Source organism: Ctenocephalides felis, unplaced genomic scaffold (assembly GCF_003426905.1).
Source record: "Ctenocephalides felis isolate EL2017-DRISC unplaced genomic scaffold, ASM342690v1 CF-g0.4_SCAFFOLD_01886, whole genome shotgun sequence".
Lineage (NCBI taxonomy): Eukaryota > Metazoa > Arthropoda > Insecta > Siphonaptera > Pulicidae > Ctenocephalides > Ctenocephalides felis.
Window position 1 is genome coordinate 11,425,464 of NW_020538040.1, and position 20,858 is coordinate 11,446,321.

At 30.3% G+C, this 20,858-nt stretch overlaps 1 protein-coding gene and 1 pseudogene across 1 annotated transcript; one reads left to right on the forward strand and one right to left on the reverse strand.

The window, feature by feature from the left end:
• The first annotated feature begins 1,209 nt into the window (after positions 1-1,209).
• On the forward strand, positions 1,210-17,108 carry LOC113374639 (peptidyl-prolyl cis-trans isomerase G-like). Its single transcript, XM_026614615.1, has 9 exons — positions 1,210-1,305; positions 1,385-1,452; positions 2,175-2,242; positions 2,933-3,000; positions 3,525-3,583; positions 5,129-6,008; positions 7,442-7,647; positions 11,402-11,651; positions 16,839-17,108. Exons 6-9 carry the CDS (start codon positions 5,148-5,150, stop codon positions 17,106-17,108), a joined length of 1,587 nt encoding a protein of 528 aa, XP_026470400.1. The 5' UTR covers positions 1,210-1,305; positions 1,385-1,452; positions 2,175-2,242; positions 2,933-3,000; positions 3,525-3,583; positions 5,129-5,147.
• A 2,319-nt stretch (positions 17,109-19,427) lies between these two features.
• On the reverse strand, positions 19,428-20,639 carry LOC113374640 (annotated as a pseudogene).
• Positions 20,640-20,858: the final 219 nt, after the last annotated feature.

Here is a 20,858-nt window from a genome sequence, read left to right on the forward strand (position 1 = left end):
GTCTGTCTAGACCACCCATACATTTTGTATGAAAATATACGCTTTTTATACCAGTATTTTGTCTTTTTCATGGTATTTTCTATTGAAACTGCGTTGTATATTCCTTGCTATGTGTTGTACATAAATGTTAGTATTTTCATGACGAGAGTTTCTTGAAAACCTACCAAACTTATTGGTAATCGCAAACACTGAAATCGGATGAGTAATGCAAACAATTATCAATTTTTTTACCCGTACTGCGTTCGAAATTTTTTTTGGCAAACCTGTATTGAAATTATATTTTCATTTTGAGTTTTACTGCTCATTTCAAAGGCGACGCACCTCATTTCGTTTCATTTGAATTTCACATTCATCGAAAAGAATAAATATTGTTTTCATTGATATAAAACAGAAAATTAACAAAAAAAGCAACGATTGTTTTATATCTTGATTTTTTTATATAATATAATATGTAATATTTTTATATAAGCAAGCTCAACACATGCAAAAAGACGGTAAGAAAAAGAAACAATCAAAACTATAAATATTAACACTATGCGTCCGGCGACACCACAGTGGTGTCGAGCGCGAACTAGCGCTTAACAGCCGGCGACACCACAGTGGTGTCATGAGCACAGTATCTTCCTTTGGCCAGTGGCAGAAATCTTTCCATCCTGTTGGTGTTTAATTAGATAACAAAAAAATTACACCCCTCAACATTAGTAAGAACTAAAAATTTGTAATTTTTCGATAATATTCAGAATGGTCGGGGACAAGCAAAGTGATAACGAATTAGCACTACCGGCGCCAAGCGAATAAATTTTTACAAAACGTGCGGACGGCAAAGTGTTAACTACTAATAATCGTTAATATATAAGACACCAAAAACTCATTTATCCCATAAAAATGCATGTAAAATGAATGGTGGTCCAGCCAGACCTTTCTGACCGTTCGAAGGTGAAAAAATATCCGACCGACGGAGGGTTAATAAATACAATTACAAATATTAAAGATTATTTGCATGTGGAATATTATTAAAATGAAGAAAACAACTTTGTAATAATCATATACTTATAATTAATGCTTTCATATTAATCGTTTAAATTATCCATGTTTTTTATCTAGTTTACTTTCAATAAGCTCATTCCATTATGTTTATGTATCTATGGCTTATTCGTGATTGGTCCTGATTCAATGCTGCCGAAATGCAAGTAGTGTTCTGTGTTCTGTGTCTGCCTTCGTTAGGTTTAATCCTTTGAGTCGATAAGTCGTATAGAGTGAAATAATAAATATCCCGTGTTTTTATTTGTGTTACTTTTATATATTGTGAGTACATGTTATATGAATGATTTACTTTAATTATTTATTTTTATTTCGTTAGTAATTGTGCAATTTTTGTGTTTAGTGGTTCAGAGACAATTACGGCGCCTTTCCGTGTGTTCTAAACCGCCATCAGACATACGTTCAGAAAATGTAAGTAAGAAATATATATAGAGTAGTAGTAGCTAGATTCTTAATATTATCCGAGTAATGTTTGGAATTAATTTACCACTGTATTATTTCATTTGACGTTGATGATTTTGCTGAGTAATTTTGTATTTTTTCTTAACTAATTGTCGAAAGATCAGCTCTCAGAATATTTGTCCTTCTCATTTATTCCTATAGGTACAATCAGTATACTGATTACCATTGATATCCAAACTGGGATATGTATGTGTTAATACTTACTTCAATAAAATACTTGAATAGAACAAAAACTAAGTTTTCCCGCCATATTTGATAAACTTCATTTGTGTTCTCATCCTTTGTTTTTATTTCTGTAACTTATATATTGTGATGATCTACTTCGAATATTATTAAAATCAAGTAAACAACTTTATAATGAACATATACTTATTATAATTGATGTTAATATATTAATCGTTGAAATTATCGATATTTTTTATCCATGTTACTTTTATTAAGCTCATTCGTGATTGGTCGAGATTTTATGCTGCCGAATTGCTATTGGCGTTGTGTATCTTCCTCGGTCTTCGTTCTGAGTTCTTTGAGTCGATAGGTCGTATAGAGTAAAGTAATAAATATACCGTGTTTTTATTTGTGTTACTTTTATATTTTGTGAGTACAAGTAATATTAACGATTTACTTTAATTATTTATTATTTTTTTGTTAGTGATTGTGCAACTTGTGTTTAGTGGTCCAGAGACGATTACGGCGCCTTTCCGTGTGTTCTAAACCGCCATCAGACATACGTTCAGAAAATGTAAGTAAGAAATATATATAGAGTAGTTGATAGATTCAGCAACAGCTAGATTCTTAATATTATCCGAGTAATGTTTGGAATTAATTTATCACTGTATTATTTTATTTGACGTTGATGATTTTGCTGAGTAATTTTGTATTTTTTCTTAACAATTTGTCGAAAGATCAGCTCTTAGAATATTTATCTTTCTCATTTGTACCTATAGGTATAATCAGTATACTGATTACCATTGATATCTACACTGGGATAAATGTATAATACTTACTTCAATAAAATACTTAAATAGAACAAGAACTAGGTTTTCCCGCCAAATTTAATCTTCATTTGTGTTCTCAACCAGATTTATTGTGCGGTGTCCTTAAGTTCTTTATATTGACACATCATTTGAGACATAAATGCAATAAATATCGTTTCTTTTTATTTCTGTAACTTATATATTGTAATGATCTACTTCGAATATTAATAAAATAAAGTAAACTTTATAATAAACATATACTTATTATAGTTAATGTTTTTGTATTAATCTTCGTTATAAGTTCTTTGAGTCGATAGGTCGTATAGAGTAAAGTAATAAATATACCGTGTTTTTATTTGTGTTACTTTTATATATTGTGAGTACAAGTTATATTAATGATTTACTTTAATTATTTATTTTTATTTCGTTACTTATTGTGCAAATTTTGTGTTTAGAGGTCCAGAGACGATTACGACGCCATTTCGTGTGTTCTTAGCCGCCATCAGATATACGTTCAAATAATGTAAGTAAGAAATATACATAGAGTCGTTGATAGATTTAACAAAAGTTAGATTCTTAATATTATTCGAGTAATGTTTAGAATTATGATTCTAAATTAATAATAAAATTATAATTTACCACTGTATTATTTTATTTGACTTTGATGATTTTGCTGATTGATTTTGCATTTCTTCTTAACCGATTGTCGAAAGATCAGCTCTTAGAATATTTATCTTTCTCATTTGTACCTATAGGTACAATCAGTAAACGATCTAAACTTGGATAAATGTATATTACTTACTTGTATATTTAATAACTAATTGGATATAGACTAGCTTTTGCCGCCATATTTGATCAACTTCATTCATGTTCTCGATCTGATTCATTATTGCTATGTGCTGTGTCTTTAAGTTCTTCCTATTGATGAATTATTTGAGAAATAATAGCAATAAATACCGCTTCTTTTTATTACTGTATTTTATACATGGTGAGTACAAGTTATATTGATGATCTTCTTAATTATTTATTTTTAATTATTGTGTTTAGAGGTGCAGGAACGAGTTGGCTGCCATCACTTCTGCTAGGTTAAACTGAACGTTTATAAGGTGAATATAGAAAACAAGTAGGTTATTAACAAAAGCATGATTTTCAATATTAATCGAATGATTTTTACAATGGATCTACAACTGTATTGCCTTGTTGTCATTTCGAGTTTTCCCAAAGCTGCTACATTTATTACAAAAATTTAAAAGCCTTTGGATGCAACCTGTTGTAGACCAGCGTTGATTAGTTTTGCCAGACAGACGATCGGCTAAGTCGTTTCTTTAGAATCACAGCAAAAAAACGTTACCGCTAAAAAGAGATCATTTGGAATCGTGCTGATTAAATTAATATTAATAATTATTATTATTAATTCATTATTAATTAATTATAATTAATTTATTATGAATTTTTTTGGACAATGTTGATGAAATTTAGTATAACGATATATTTCATGGTCTAAACTAACATAGTAAAATATTATAGGCCTACAATAAGTGGTAAGTGGCTATTTTGGGTTAACGTTTTTTTACTGATTACCGTTGACATGTTAATTGAAATAATTTATTTTATACAGTCGATAAATGAATCGTAGATTTTATGGTTTTAATCTTAGCTAACATACTAAAATATTTTAGGGTTATGATCAGTGTTGGAAATATAATAATTCAACAAAGTTTAAAATAAAAGACTATTTTAGAATAATTTTTTATACTGATTATCATTGATATTTGAATAAAATGCACATTAATTAAAGTTAACAATAAGCAGATTGACAATGTGTGAAGTGAAGTTTTTTTTGCGTTTGGAATATTAAAAAATATCGCATTGTTTATAGTAAAAACAAAAATTTTATCTAAATATCTAAATCTTTTTTTTATTGATTAATACTTTACTTATCAGTTTTTTATGTATTATTATAGATCATGTCTAGAACAGAAATTGCAATAATAAATATTTAGTTGAGATTAATAACTAAGATAAAAACCATTTTATCTTTTAAATTGGACCATATTAACATGGGTTACACAATTTTATTGAAATCCAATCACTATAATGATAAACCATAGATAAATAAGCATAAATAATAAACTATAAGTGATAAATTATAGTTTTGGGTTTTATCGCATACATGCATAATGACAGATTTTTTTTATATTTAAGTATATAGATTCTAAACATTTACGATTTATCAAATTTTATTGCACTTTTGTCTATTACTACAAATACAATAAAATCAATAAAACTGACAGAGGTTCAATAAAAACTATCTAATTCAAGCAATAATACTAAATTCGATTCTGAATTAAACTTATAAAATTAGTTATTATTATCACCATTTTATATTTTTTCAACAGACAGACCTTAATAATTAATTAACAATTAATTAATGTTACAATTATTTAGAATCTATGCTATTGCGTTTTATTTTATTATATATAATTGTTAATATTTACTAATATTTTTAGAATTTGAACATTAAATTTGAGAAGAGCAAGACGTTTTTCAATTTTAGTCAGTTCTACAAGGTGTAGTTTATAAACACATTATAGATTTTATATATCAATATTTTGTAACACATAACATTCTCTTTTACATATTCAAATAAGTTTTATCGAAAGAAGCAAAATGAGTGGCACTAAAAAGGATGATCATACTAATAGACCAGTAAGTTCTGACGGATCCAACGATGATGATCACGCAAGAGAACCAAAACGTTCTCTTCCAAATTCATCTGATTCAAAGTCATCACAGTCAGAAGATGAGAAAATTAAAGCTTCAGATCACGAGGAAATGAATCAATCTGTAAATGAAAAGTTAAAAGGGTCCGCTAAGGAGAAAATGGAGCAAACAATAGCCGAGAAAGTTGCAGTAGCCCGTCGAATATGGGACTATATGAGTGACGAGCGAAACAAGGACTTCGCGAATAAGATCAATGTTTTTTTCGAAAATTTCCAAACTAAATCAGAGGCTGATCAGAAGCAGGAAAATAAAACAACTTCTAAATGTTTAACTTCAAGCAAAGAGCCAAACACTTCTTCAAAAAAAGAGAAATTTGTAGTAAGACATGATCGCAAGAAGTATAGGGTGGGAAGAAGCAAAGTTATCGTAGACGTTACAATTGCAGGAAATGTTAAACCGAACCAAGCACCAGAAACTGAGAACTTTGAATCAGATTCAAACAACGATGAATCTGACTCTACTTCGAGCGACTCTGACTCACATCCAAGAGCTAGAACAGATACTAGAAAATCAGAACGAACTAAAAAACGTAAAAGATCTGTATCCTACAACGAGAACAACTTCGAAATTCCTGATGAAGAAGAGCGCGAGACAGTTTCTAAAAATTCAAGCTCCCATAAAAGAAAAAAATCTATCATCAAAAACACTTGCAGATTATCTAGCAGTGTTAGTGTTGAGACAACAGTCATCGAATACGAATATGACACACCAAAAACTGGTAATCAGGCACCAGAGGCGTTAGAACATGTAAGTAACATCAAAACTGTTCTAAAACTGCTATTACCAAAACCAAATATTTAAACTACTTAGCTAAAACTCACCCCTTTTCAATTTTTTTTCTTATTTAATTATTTTTCTAATTCAATATTTTGGGGATAAGAGTTGCTTCCCTTTTTAGGAACCATCAATAACAAGCAAAAAAAATTTTTACATTTATATACTTTTATTATTATTGGCTTTGTAAACTGGTGGAGTAGATCGAGGCTTAAAGGTCGGTAGATAAAAAGATCCACTATCATGCATGTTTCATTGTAAATTCCTTGTTACATTTTTTTCCAAGTATATAATTTTCAAACGACACGAATTTAAAGTACAAGGCCAAAGATAACCAGCCTTCTCTTTAATTCTGTCGCTATTAGGAAATAAACAGAAAGGTATTTATTTTCACAACAAAAGTATTTTTTTCGTTGGTAGTTGTTTATGGCTTTGAGATCTTTTATTTAGATTACCATACCTGAATATAATTTTTAAGTATACGGTTTTAAATGCTTTTATTCTAGAACTTAGATCATAAAAACAAGTAAAGTAAATAATTTTTTAACAATATTTGAAAGTAGAAGGAAAAAGTTGTATAACCAGCCATCATATTGATTTTTACGATGTTGCTATCGGGATATAAACGATAATGTTTGAAAATCCATAGCAAAAGTATTTTCTTCAGTTGTTTAGTTAACGCGACTTTAATATAATTTTTAAGTATACGTTTTTTCATTGTTTTATAAGATGTATTGGTAATTTTAAGTTAGATTCAACATTTTTTCAAGGATCAACTGAACTTTTACCCTGGCAATGGTATGAAGTAAACAATAAGAAGTAGTAAATTAGGATAAAAAAGCAATTTTACAAGAGATAAAATAAATAAATATCTATTTCAACTTTGCTGATGATATTTTGTGTTATCTCTAAAAAATGAACCGATGAAATGTATATTATGCGTTAGTTGAATAATGTAGCTATTATTTCGTGAAAAAATTATAAATTGGACTTGGTGCCTTCTGACCGTTTTATTTTAACCAGCCTATAGAATAAAAAAGACAGAAGCAATTTTTTGAAAAACAGCAAAAAAAGCTGCGGTTACAATTATGAATTGGCTGGAAGTTTTACTGAACATAGTCAGATCGTTGTTTGTTTGATATGTGTTATTTGTTGTGATATAATTGTTTTGGTTTTTACAATATAATTGCTCAAAGTCAAATTGGACTTTTGTGCCTCGCCCTACCCATTTATTTTTATCTATAACTACTCATTTATTTTTAGTCTTCTGCCAAAAGTCTTAACAACAAATGGTGTGCATTCGCGCCAGAAAATAAAAACGTAAACGTTATTTTTACTAAAATTATTTTCTGTAAATAGATAAATCATATAAATATAATTACTCATTAAGTTATTATATTTTTTAGAGTGTTTCCAGTGCAGTCGAAAGTAATAAAAAATGCGATCGTGATATTGCCCCACGTCGGACAACTGATTTCTCTTATGCTGACTTTGTGACTAATGCTCGTAGTAAGCAATTGAGTTCAAATAATAAACCTGGAAATTGCATGAAATCAAAGAATGAATTGTTAGCAGCTTCTTCAAAACTAAGAACGAAATTTTTGTTAGCAACGTAAGTAAATAAGTGAAATAATTCTTAGTTATTTTTTTGCAAATATAAATTTTCAAATTATTACTCAGGACTACAAATAATAGTTGTATTCCTGACTCTTTTCACATTAAATAACTTTTGAATATTCCCTTCAAGGCCGTATCATTCAATGTCCTATTGATTTTTTTTGTAGAATACAGCAGTAATTTGCAAACATATTTACTCCCCATTGCCCCTGCCTAATCTGCAAACATGTTTGCATTTGAATATGTTTGCAAATTAATGCTTTATACTGCAAAAAAACTCAGAAGATTTAATTATAACTCATTTAAGGTAAAAAGAGACAGAAACTAGTGGGGCAAATCGCTGGAACTTCCCGTACCAAAATTTTTTTTTTAAAAGATTAACATTTTTGGAAAAAAAATTACTCTGAAAAATTAGATTTTTGGGAAACTATAAATTTTTAACAAAAATTTACTTTTTTTGAAAAAAAAAAGACTTTTTGAAGAAAAGTGTATTTTGAAATATTTTGGAAATTCTGAACTTTTTTTCCAAGCAATCGTACTGCTTTAATTATATAGAGACAAAATATCGAAGCGCGTAAGCGCCGCGCCGCCGTCTAACGGATAAGCATTGGGACGGAACCCATAGGAATGTAAACAAAATTTACCCTTATTATTAAAATCTCTATAAAATATCTGATAATTTGATGTGCATATGTCTAATGATCATTTTTGACTGCCAGATGGCATTTATTTTTACTTTTTTTACTAGATCTCCGAAACCTGCGTTCATGTAAATTTAATCAGTTCTTCATCTTGTTAATACAAGTAAAATGTGTTTTGAATTATTCAAATCGGACGCTCCTTTCTCTTAAAAACTGAGTTACCGTTTTTGGCTCTTTTTGCCCCGAATCTTTGGAACGGCTAGACCTGCCTTCGCCAAAAACTAATCAGCACGAATTGAATGTTTTTTGAATAATTCAAATCGCTTTATCTGTGTTCCCGAAATCGTCGACGAAAATTTGTATCCGAACACACACACACACACACACATACATCCATTTTTTCTAAGGTATGCCAAAATATTCAGAAACCTCTGAAACGTAAAAATATATAAAAATTTTCATTTTCGATTTTTTTAGTCTAACAACGCATAAAGAAATATTGTTTTCACAATCTCTCTCATCATGTAATTGTGTTTGAAGAAATTTATGTAATTAAAATTAACATTCATTCATTGAATGCATGTATTTTTTTTTACTTTTTCGCTGGCGATACAGTCTCATTTTTAGAGCAACTGTAATATCTGTCTTGCCTATAAAAATATTTTCTATTTTAATGACTTCAAAGATTTATAGAAACTATGAATAATATAGAAATTATTTTACTAAACTTACGTTTCTTACACAAATGTATTATTATTTTTATTTTAATTATCTTCAGGGACAGGTTCAAATATTATTCCAATTCAGGCATTTTTTATTAAATCAAGATTTTTACTACGATGTAATCTTAAAATCTAATGACATTCCGATATAATGCTACTCGGTGGCGCATACAATGTACGCCGGTACACATACGACGAAAGATCTCTATTCACTCGACACGACGACTAATCACAATCGACCCGTATAGAAATGATCTAATCGAGAGCGAATGACGAACAGTTCGCGTGTAACGCTATTTTCTTTGAATTTTTACAGGTTTACCCCCTGTCGCGCCTGAAGAAGTGTCACTTCAAAAATACACATTTTTAAGTCTGTTTGAAACATGTCACTTCAAAATCGCCTTGATTAGATTTTTGTGAAAGTAAAAAGTTTATTTTTGAAATAAACAGTTGGAAATATCTAAACAGGTCAATCTCATTATAAGTCGATTATTTACAGTTTACACCTATCGGGAAGTTCATGCAACTAAGGGAAAATGCCACTTACTCTTAGTTTCGTAAGCGGCTATGAATATATCACAATTTTTTCTCAAATTTTTGACTATTTTATTGATCGCTTTGGAAATTTTTCATCATATAGGATAATTGGCGCAATAGTTTGAGAATTGCAAATTTAATAAATCAAATTTAATTAATTTTATTAATACTATTAAAATTTTTGCAATACTTGATATTTAAGTTTTAAATTTACCGTCGCACTATTTGTTTATATATAAATATTGTTTATATTAAATCAAGGTTATGTTTTTATTTTAAATTTAAGTATACACACACATATATATATATATATATATATATATATATATATATATATATATACATGTATACACATGCATAATCTGTAAGAAAATAAAAATATGACTCAATTCATTGAAGGCATAAAATGAAGTCTGAAGATGAAATGATGGGAAATTTTTAAAAGCATTTTTAACTTCCCGTGGGGCAAGTTATAGTAATCGCAAAAAAATCGAAAATGAAATTTTTTATATATCTTTACGTTTCAAAGGTTTCTGAACATTTTGGCATACCTTAGAAAAAATAGATGTATGTGCGGATACAAATTTTCGTCGACGATTTCGGGTACACCGATCAACCGATTTAAATAATTCAAGAAACATTCGATTCATATTGATAAGGAAACATGCTGATTAGTTTTTGGCGAAGGCAGGTCTAGCCGTTCCGAAGATACGGGGCAAAAATGCCAAAAACGTCAACTCAGTTTTTAAGAGAACGGAGCGTCCGATTTTGATATTTCAAAAGCATTTTACTTGTATTGACAAGATGGAGAATTGATCTAATTTTCATAAAGGCAGGTCTAGCGGTTTCGGAGATCTAATGAAAAAAGTAAAAAAAAAAAATGACATTTGGCGGTTAAAAATGATCATTAGACATATGCACATAAAATTTTCAGATATTTTATAGAGATTCTAACAATAAGTATAAATTTTGTTTACATTGCTATGGGTTCCGTACCAATGTTTATTCATTAGATGGCGACGCGGCGCTTATGCGCTTTGACATTTTGTCTCTATGCAGTTAAAGCAGTACGATTGCTTTGAAAAAAAGTTCAGAGTTTCCAAAAAAATTTAAAATAAAGAAAAAAAGTAATTTTTTGTAAAATTCATAGTTTCTCAAACCGGTATACCGATATTGCTTTCTCTAATACACATTATCAAAGTCTCCATAAAATATCTAGTAATTTGATGTGCATATGTCTAATAATCATCTTTGACCGCCAAATGGCGTTTTTTTTGTACTTTTTTACTAGATCCCAAACATTTAATCAGTTTTTCATTTTGTCAATACAAGTATAAAGGTTTTTTGAATTGTTTGAACTGTTTTTGGCACTTTTTGCCCCGTATCTTTTGAACGGTTCTTGGGAACTGTTCTTTAGAACGGGATCTTGGGAACTTAGATCTGTCTTTGCCAAAAACTAATTAGCACGTCTCCTTATCAATATGAATCGAATGATTATTTTTAATTATTCAAATCAGTTGATCGGTTTTCCCGAAATCGTCGACGAAAATTTGTATCTGCACATTCACACACACATACATCCATTTTTTCTAAGGCATGCGAGAATGTTCAGAAACCTCTGAAACGTAAAGATATATAAAAAACTTTATTTACGATTTTTTTTGCGATTACTATATCTTACCCTACGGGAAGTTCACATGGCCACATAATATCGTTCAAGTGAAGTATTTCCTTATCTATGACGTTAGCTTTTTCTAGTAATAATATTGCAAGTTTTTGATTTTAGATTCACAATCATTTAATAATTTTGCATTTGTCTCATATTACTGATAGTTATAATTTTTTTTAGTGATGGCATCGACCACTCAACGCCTCGGGGTAGATCTGAAGATAAGGATAATGAAGAAAGAATAGAAAATGACCAAATGTCAGATGTTCTGGATCTAGACATTAGCGGATTCCCTTCAGACACTTCACACCAATCGACCCCAAAGTCAACACAAAATGACCAGCAAACTACAATGTTGGCATTGCAGGAACCACTTGAATCCATGCAGGAACCACTTGAATCCATGCAGGAACCACTTCAATCCATGCAGGTGAACAAAATTTAAGTAGAAAATTATATATATATATATATATATATATATATATATATTAGGGTGGTCCTTAATATGGACGTTTTCGAAATTTCTTGCTCCCAGGGGCCCAAATGCTTCCAAATTGATAAAAAATATCTTTTATAAGTTTTAGCTCTTAATATTGACTTTTAGATAGTGCGCAATTCAATCAAAGTTATGTATGGAAATAGCATGGAAGAATTTTCAAAAATGTTTTTCAGATATAACATAGCGAACAAATAAATGAGTTTTATTTAAAATTCGACGCTCTACAAAACAAATTCTAAAAAACCTGTTTTGTAGAGCGTCGAATTTTCAATAAAAGATGACACGAATTGTCACTTTTAATTCATTCGTCGATTAAGTTATACCTAAAAAACATTTTAAAAATTTTCGAAATTTGTTCCATGCTATTTCCATACGAAGCTTTTATTGAATTGCGCACATCTAAAAGTTAATATAAAGGCTAAAACTTTTAGAGATTTTTTTTATCAATTTGGAAGCATTTAAGCTCCCGGGAGCAATAAAACTTGAAAATGTTCATATTAAGGACTACCCTGATATATATATATATATATATATATATATATATATAGGGCGGGTCGATTTGTATGGGTAAAAAGTCACATGGGCACATATGATTTTCGTATACTAGGGATCAAAATAAGATATCAAAATAAAATGAATTCTGATCCCCCTGTGCATTGACCCAAAGATTTGGTCAAATTTTAATAAATCTTGTTTTGGATCATTTAGAGCGCCTCAATAATGTTCAAATGTATGACCGACCCCCAGTAACTTTGAAAGGCCGATTTACCCATGCACATAGATCACCCCATGGAACCTTCCCTTAGAGGGTCCCTCATAGAAAAGTTGCATCATTTTGGGTACTTCAATATGACAAAAATCTGCTATTTATTTTTATTTTGAAATTTATTTAATCATAAGATATGTAAATAAAACTATGTAAAACTCATAAACAATTGTTTGAAGTCTTTTTTAGTTTCAAGCCTAGAAAATTTTGGACGGCTCTCTAATATTGGAAAGATTGAAACAAAGAAGAATATCAATATTTTTTTTTGTAAAAAAGTTTTTTGTGTGTGTATGAATTAATATCTGAAAAAAAAGTTCAAAAAAACATTTTTTGCTGAGTAAAATACCAAAAACGATGATTTTTTCCAATATTTGTATGGGCGACTTCTAAGGGGAGGTCCCAGGGGGTGAACCATAGGCATGGGTGGATTGGCCTTTCAAAGCTAGTTGGGGTTTGTTATACATTTGGGCGCGATTGGAGCACTCTAAATAGATTAAAACGGAATTTTTCGAAATTCAATCTTTATCTTTGGGTCAATGCACGGGATATCAGAATTCATATTAGAGGTATGGTTTATTCCCTAGTTTTGACCCCCTGGTATGCGAAAATGATATGTACCTAAGCGACTTTTAAATCGACCCGCCCTAATATATATATATATATATATATATATATATATATATATATTAGGGTGGTCCTTAAAATGGTCATTTTCGAATTTCCTTGCTCCCAGGGGCTCAGGATGCATGGAAAGAGCATCTAAAAAATTTTGAATATTTAAAAAAATGTTTTAGGTATAACTTAGTGATAAATGAATGAGTTTTATTCATTCATTTGTTCGCTAAATTACATCTAAAAAACATTTTTAAAATTTTTGAAAATTTTTCCATGCTATTTTCATACAAAACTTTGATTGAATTGCGCTCTATTTAAACGCTAATATGAAGAGCTAAAATTTCCAGAGAATTGTTTTTTATCTATTTGGAACCATTTGAGCTCCTGGGAGCAAGGAAATTCGAAAATGACCATTTTAAGGACCACCCTATATACACCCTAATATACATATATATTATATATGTATATTAGGGTGGTCCTTAATATGAATATTTTTAAAATTTTTGCTCCTAGGGGCGCTAGGATTGATAAAAACTTCTCTTAAAGTGTTAAATGAATTAAAAGTAACAATTATTGTCATGTTTTATTTAAAATTTGACTCCTTTTTTCTAAAATATGCAAATACTTTCATAATAAGTGTGATTTGTCGTTGAGTTATAAAATTATTTGCCAGATCATGAATTTTGGAGATGGAATTTGTTCGCTTATTGAAAACTAACAATTGAAAAAAAGTTTTCTCTGTATTTTATTTTTTGATTTGATTATCCTTAAATTAAATTTATATTAAGGAGAGAGTACGATTTCAAAAATTTTATTTTTTTGTCGATCTAAATTGTTTGACAACAAAATTGCAAATAGTGTGTGTATGTACTTGTGAGTTTGTCAGCGGAAATTTGACCTTTTATTAACGTTATATCAAAAACGGCTATATTTAAAATCTGCTCTCTCCATCTATTTAGGAAACCATTTGATAAAACTAGACAAGGTAGATAGTCCAGTCATTTTAGCATTTCACCTCGTAATGTGAGATACCCAGCTGTAACTTTGTAAATAGTTGTATATTGACACCCTTAATGTTGTCTCAAAACCTACATATGGTAGGGTGTGCGCAACTATAAAATTTCGGGGTCAAAGGTCACAAAAATCGCGGTTTTTCGCTTTTTTTGTAAATATCTCATTTCCTATGGGTTTTTTGCTATTTATGTTTATTATCAATATTGTAGAATACAAAATTCTCTACAAATTTTGTTTGAAAATTTTTTTTATACGGTGAACCGTTTTCGAGATAGAGGGCGGAGAGCGCGCGGTCATAGCATCCCTTCAGGTCAACCGATGCCTTCGGTCAAAAACGCGCCATATATAGTTGATGAACTATCGCTAGATTAATGATTATAAACATTTGTCAATTTTTATTAACTATTTTATTATATTTTGTCATTTTTTTCTAAACTATCCACTTTTTATTCAGTATTAATTTATTTAACAACACTTACCTGCCCATTAAATTGCAGAATTGTTAATATAAGAATTATATTTAAATTTAAACCTAATTAATATTAATAAATTCTTACATGATAAAAAAACAAATAAATTAGGAATTTATCTTTTTATTAAAAAATATTATTTTATACATTTATTTTTTTCAAAGTAATAAAATGAAATAAAGGGTACAAAACTACAATTAATAATTTTAATCATCTTCTTCCTCTTCATCGTCGTCTTCCGGCTGCTGGTGAATTTCAGACTGGTCTTCATTGTCGTCTTCAACGTCATTTGTTTCAATTTCTTCCATAATTTCGGTATCCAAAGTTTCATCTTCGTTAATGTCGCTCTGGTATGGTAAAGAATTGAAACAAGCTTGTCCATTACATTGGCCACAATCTAAAGAGCATTGCAAGCCCGCTTTCCTGCATCCGCATCGCGAACCACAACCACTCTTGCAGTTGCAGAAAATTGTATTTAGCAAATATTCTGGAGCAGGTGGTAAAATTGTCATGATAGGCTCCAGAAAATCGTTTCGCATTGCCCAACCCCATACCTTTGGTTCCAAATCATGCCCTAACCAAGTTTGAACTTGATAATATACACGTTCAAAATGTTGATGAGCAGCTGCACTTTTTGGTGGAATATTTGCAAGCTGAACAGGTTTATTAAGTTTTGTAGACTTAACGTAATGAATATAACGAAGATGATCGAGACTTTTCACAGATTTCGGAGCATTATAGACTGCCAGTAAGATTTGAGTTCCACTCTCTAATAATCTCTGGGTCGAACAATTTTCTTCCTCAAATGCTTTAGCTAGTTCATCCAAATTTGTCAGTTTCTCAAAAACTTTTAAAAATGTTTTTTTTCCCCTTTTAAAAGGCCCAGAAGTTGTGTCACATCCACTTAATGCGTGCAGAAATAAAATATGTGTTTTGGAATGAGGATAATTATCAAAACTTTTAGTCGAGTATATCTCCGTTTTTACACTTCCTGTCCCAACTTTTTTAAAGAAAATTTCTTTTCCGTGGGACAGGGTACGCCCAATTAAAATGACGAGTAAATCAATATCTTGTCCTATTATAATTGCAGATTTTCCAGACATTGATTCTTGAATTGCACTCTCAACAATAAGGACATCCGCATCATCTCTGGCTTGTTTTGTAGTTATATTTGCAGCCTTTAAATTTTCTATTAACATGTTAATTAGCCTAATTTTATTATTTTAATTTGATAAAAAAATTCTTGAGAAACTGGTACAACTATTGTTTTATCGAAACATACTTATATGATTAACATATGATTTTGAAAGTGCAGTTCTTCTCAGCTGCTCCATAGCTTTTACGTTCTTACTGTAGTCTGAATATCCGTCAAATACAACAATTATTTTGGACCTGTAATGCCTTTGTAAATAATTTATGTATTTATCAATTATAATAGAAAAAGTATCTTCTCTGCTGGATTGGAAGGAATGGAAGGATTTTGAAATTTACATTACATTTAAAGAAAATGCACTTAATTATTTTCTATTTAAAATTTAAGAGTGTTTGTGAAACAATAATCATATTATGATTTAAGTTTTTTCCTTAATTATTTTTTAATTTTAGTGATCTGAATTTAGGTGATCAGTATTATTGAATAAATATAGATTTAAGGCACGAAAAAAATGACAAAATATAATAAAATAGTTAATAAAAATTGACAAATGTTTATAATCATTAATCTAGCGATAGTTCATCAACTATATATGGCGCGTTTTTGACCGAAGGCATCGGTTGACCTGAAGGGATGCTATGACCGCGCGCTCTCCGCCCTCTATCTCGAAAACGGTTCACCGTATAAAAAAAAATTTCAAACAAAATTTGTAGAGAATTTTGTATTCTACAATATTGATAATAAACATAAATAGCAAAAAACCCATAGGAAATGAGATATTTACAAAAAAAGCGAAAAACCGCGATTTTTGTGACCTTTGACCCCGAAATTTTATAGTTGCGCACACCCTACCATATGTAGGTTTTGAGACAACATTAAGGGTGTCAATATACAACTATTTACAAAGTTACAGCTGGGTATCTCACATTACGAGATTCTTGCCTAATTTAACCTAAGATGACTGGGCTAAGAGCTTTTTTTATATTAAGGATAGTACACTGCAGCTTATGGAACACAATAAACAGTTCTAATAAAAGCAAAAAAGCAATAATAATAATAATGATTAAATATCGATATTATTTTAAAAAAAATATTTACAGGAACTCGTACCTGTTACGTCTGCTTCGGAAATTAATCCACAGCCTACAATAGTAGATACCACCATTCTTCCTCCACCACTTCTTTTCGGTCCAATTCTACCCGGAATGTATCCAGTACCGCCACACCCGTTTTTGGGTCCCATGCATCCCCACCCACCACCTCGGTTTTGGGGCCCAAATATTTTTAACCCTAATTATAGGGGACCGAGGAGGCACCGGGGACACAGAGGAGCGAGGTTTGGCAAACGCCCGCGAACTGAAGGCCCATAGAGGTAGAAATACTTAGTATAAATTTTACTTAAAATGTTCTTTGTTGATTATATACCCTAATATATAAATATATATATATATATATATATATATATATATATAAATATCTATTCGATTTAAATGTCGCTTAGGCATATATGGGTTTTGGATACTAGGAACAAAATAAGATACTTTGCTGAAGAAACCATATCTTTAAAATGAATTATGATGTCCCGTGCATTGACCCAAAGATAAGGGTTAAATTTTTGAAAATTCCGTTTTGGCACATTTAGCGTGCCCCAATTGCGTCCAAATGTATAACCGACCCCCATCAACTTCAAAAGGCCGATCCACACATGCCCGTTCGTTCAACCCCTGAGACCTCCCCTTAGAGGTCTTCCATGCAAAAATTGCAAAAAATCATTGTTTTTGGTATTTTTAGCAAAAAATGTTTTTTTAAAACCATTTTTTCTGATATTAATTTAGACACACAAAAAATTTTTCACAAAAAAAATATTAAAATTTTTTGTTTCAATTTTTCTTTTGTGGCGCCGACAATAGACAGCCGTGCGAAATTTTCCAGACTTGAAATAAAAAAAGGCGCTTTAAGCAATAATTTATAAGTTTTACATAGTTTTATTTACATATGTTATGATTAAATAGATTTTATAATAAAAATAAATCGCTGATTTTTGTCATGTTGACAAATGATGCAATTTTTGTATGCGGGACCTCTAAGGGAAGCTCACAGGGGGTGTACCATAAACATGGGTATATCGATTTCGGCTTTCCAAAGTTATTGGGGGTCGGTTATATATTTCGACACTATTGGGGCGCTCCAAATGAGCCAAAACAGGATTTTTTTTAAATTTGACCCAATCTTTGGGTCTATACACGGGACATCAGAATTCATTTTAGAGATATGGTATATGGTATCAGAAAATCATATGTGGCCTATGCGACTTTTTTACGCATACAAGTCGCATATGTGTATATATATATATATATATATATATATATATATATATATATATTGAATAGTCTTGAATTTGATGTTGATATATGTTTAATTTGAGTTTAAAATTCGGGCGTAACATCAATAAAAATAGTATGACAATTTTTTTCAAAGTTTATTTATTTAAAATCCATACGTTTCGGCTAGCATCTTAGATTAATATGGATTAATAATGGTTTCATATGCTATATTAGGATACAAAATTGTAAGTGTTTTATTATTATTATTATTATTATTATTATTATTATTGTTTTTTTATGAAATTTCTTACATATAACTTATTTAGTTTCAATTTTTATAGTTAATTTGATTACCACTGAATGATGGCTAAGATGCTAGCCGAAACGTATGGATTTTAGATAAATAAACTTTTAAAAAAACTCTCATACTATTTTTATTGATGTTACACCCGAATTTTAAACTCAAATTAAACACACACACACACACATATATATATCTATATATATTATAATATATATATATATATATATATATATATATATATATATTTGTGTGTATATTTACTTAAGATCTATTAAATTTTGGCTACATTTTGGCCGATACACAACAATCCTTGTCAGAGATTTTGAAAGTCTATGAATAGAATTGTTTGTTAGATAAGAAGTGAAGCGTGGTTATCTAATATTATTAATTATACTTATTTTATTTTAGGGCCGTCGCAGAAGAAAATATATGAAATGAAATTATTATATATACTATATACAATATTATTTTTAATATTATTGTTTAAAATATTTTATAGTATTATTTTTATAATATACTATTTTTGTATATCATTTTATTTTTTAATTTTTAGAACATTATTATTCATATTTAGTTCAAATCATTATTAGTATTTATCTACTGAACAAAGGTAAATAGGTAAAATAATCAATTTCAAGCTTTTGTTAGTATATATATATATATATATATATATGTGTATTATATATCCTTTATATAGATAGTATTTCCAACGCTTTAATTTTCTTTCTATCTTTGCACATTCATTATTGTAAAAATTAAAAATTTCTAGCTCCCAAACACCTGAAAAATGTAATATAAAATAACAAATCAAAATTTGTTAAATACTTTTCATTTTATTAAGTTTTGCTTAAAATAATATAATATACAATAATTTGTAAATATTTTCTTCATACTTTATTAATATGAGGTTTACGGAGTTAAATTCTCCACGGTCATAATTATCATCGTGCATTTGTTCTATCAAAATTTGGTACAGAACCATCACAGTAAACAACGCGATTGCACTACACTATACTACTTTATTATTTGTCTTTTCTTTTTTCACAGTAAAATTTATTCCTTCACCAACAGCCTTGCAAAGCCGATAATTGTTGAGAGGCGCCGCATCCAACCGTTCCTTGAATAAAATCAGGGAAATTACTTTCTAGAACACGCATTTTTGGTGTTTGAGATCTGGCATAGCATGCGTAGCCAAATGACAATTGTCACCACGGTATACAATTTTGAAATTCTTTGGTAAGAATTCTGTATTGGTATCCCATCTATAAACGTTGCTGTGGCCTTCGTGTCTGAAGAAAATAGCAGAACCACCATCAGTACCGAGGATAACAATTTTAGTGGGTTTTGGTCCTAAATCTTGAATACGGCCCTGGGCACAACCTTGGCGTAAATAGTCAGTTCTGATAGCAAACATTCTCAAACTGCTTAGGTAAGTGAAATACAAGTAGTTGGTTCCACAATCCTTTGTGACTAAAGCAATGTACAAAACGTCTTTGCGAGAACAGCCGTTTATAACTTGTTTAGGTAAAACTACTCTAAATCCTTTGTTAGCTTGGACGTCGTATACCAAAATAGCGCGTGTAGCAGCATCACTCACATATAAGAAGACACGGCCATCAGGAGAGTATTCGACACCGAAGTATTGGAGACGAGAGTTTTCTGATGTCAAGGGAGATAAATCGATGGTCTTCAAAGCTTTGCCAGTCTTGGTGTCGAATGCAACAACCTTGGGTGGACAGCGACGAATTGGATTTTCCAAAGTTTCAGTTACACCAGTATCCAAAGCCCACAAGATTTCCTGAAGACATCAAAGTAAGTTAGTAATGTAATTGAAATATTATAAAGAAAAGTAATTTTTGTGCTTCTTATCTTACTTGTCTGTCTAGGAAAACATCGACAACGCTTTGCAAAGCGTTGCAGTTGCCTTCTTCCTGCATGGACCAGCATGGGAATGGAGCAAATGTAGCTGCGCAACCCTTCTTCAAACTGGTTTTGCCTAAAGTGACTGGAACACCTGGCTTGAATCTTGGCAGAGCGACGAAGATTTCATCCCTTAATATTTGGGCACGGGTGGCGATGACATTGCTCGGGATAAAGCGACCAGAGCTCTTGTAGATGGCTTTTGTAGATGGGCATGGCCAGGCAAAGGAGCCTCCGAGCCATTGTAAAAGTGGATGCAGAGGTTTGGCACATTCAACGGGTTTTTCAAAACAAGGTAATTTAGCGGCTTGTGTCGCACATAGTAAAGCCGCGATTATAATAAATTTCAGCATCTAGAAGTAATATAAATAATCGACTTAGTTAAAATTTACGAAGAATGCAAATTTGAATCTTTGATTTCTAGATTGTATCATTATATTCATAACTTTTTAATAAAATCTTACCTTGCAATGCTACGTCTTGTAATACGTGATCAAAATAACTATGTATAAACCTCTATACAATTTTATTATATATACCTAGTATAAAATAAAATAGGAAGATAAAAGTTC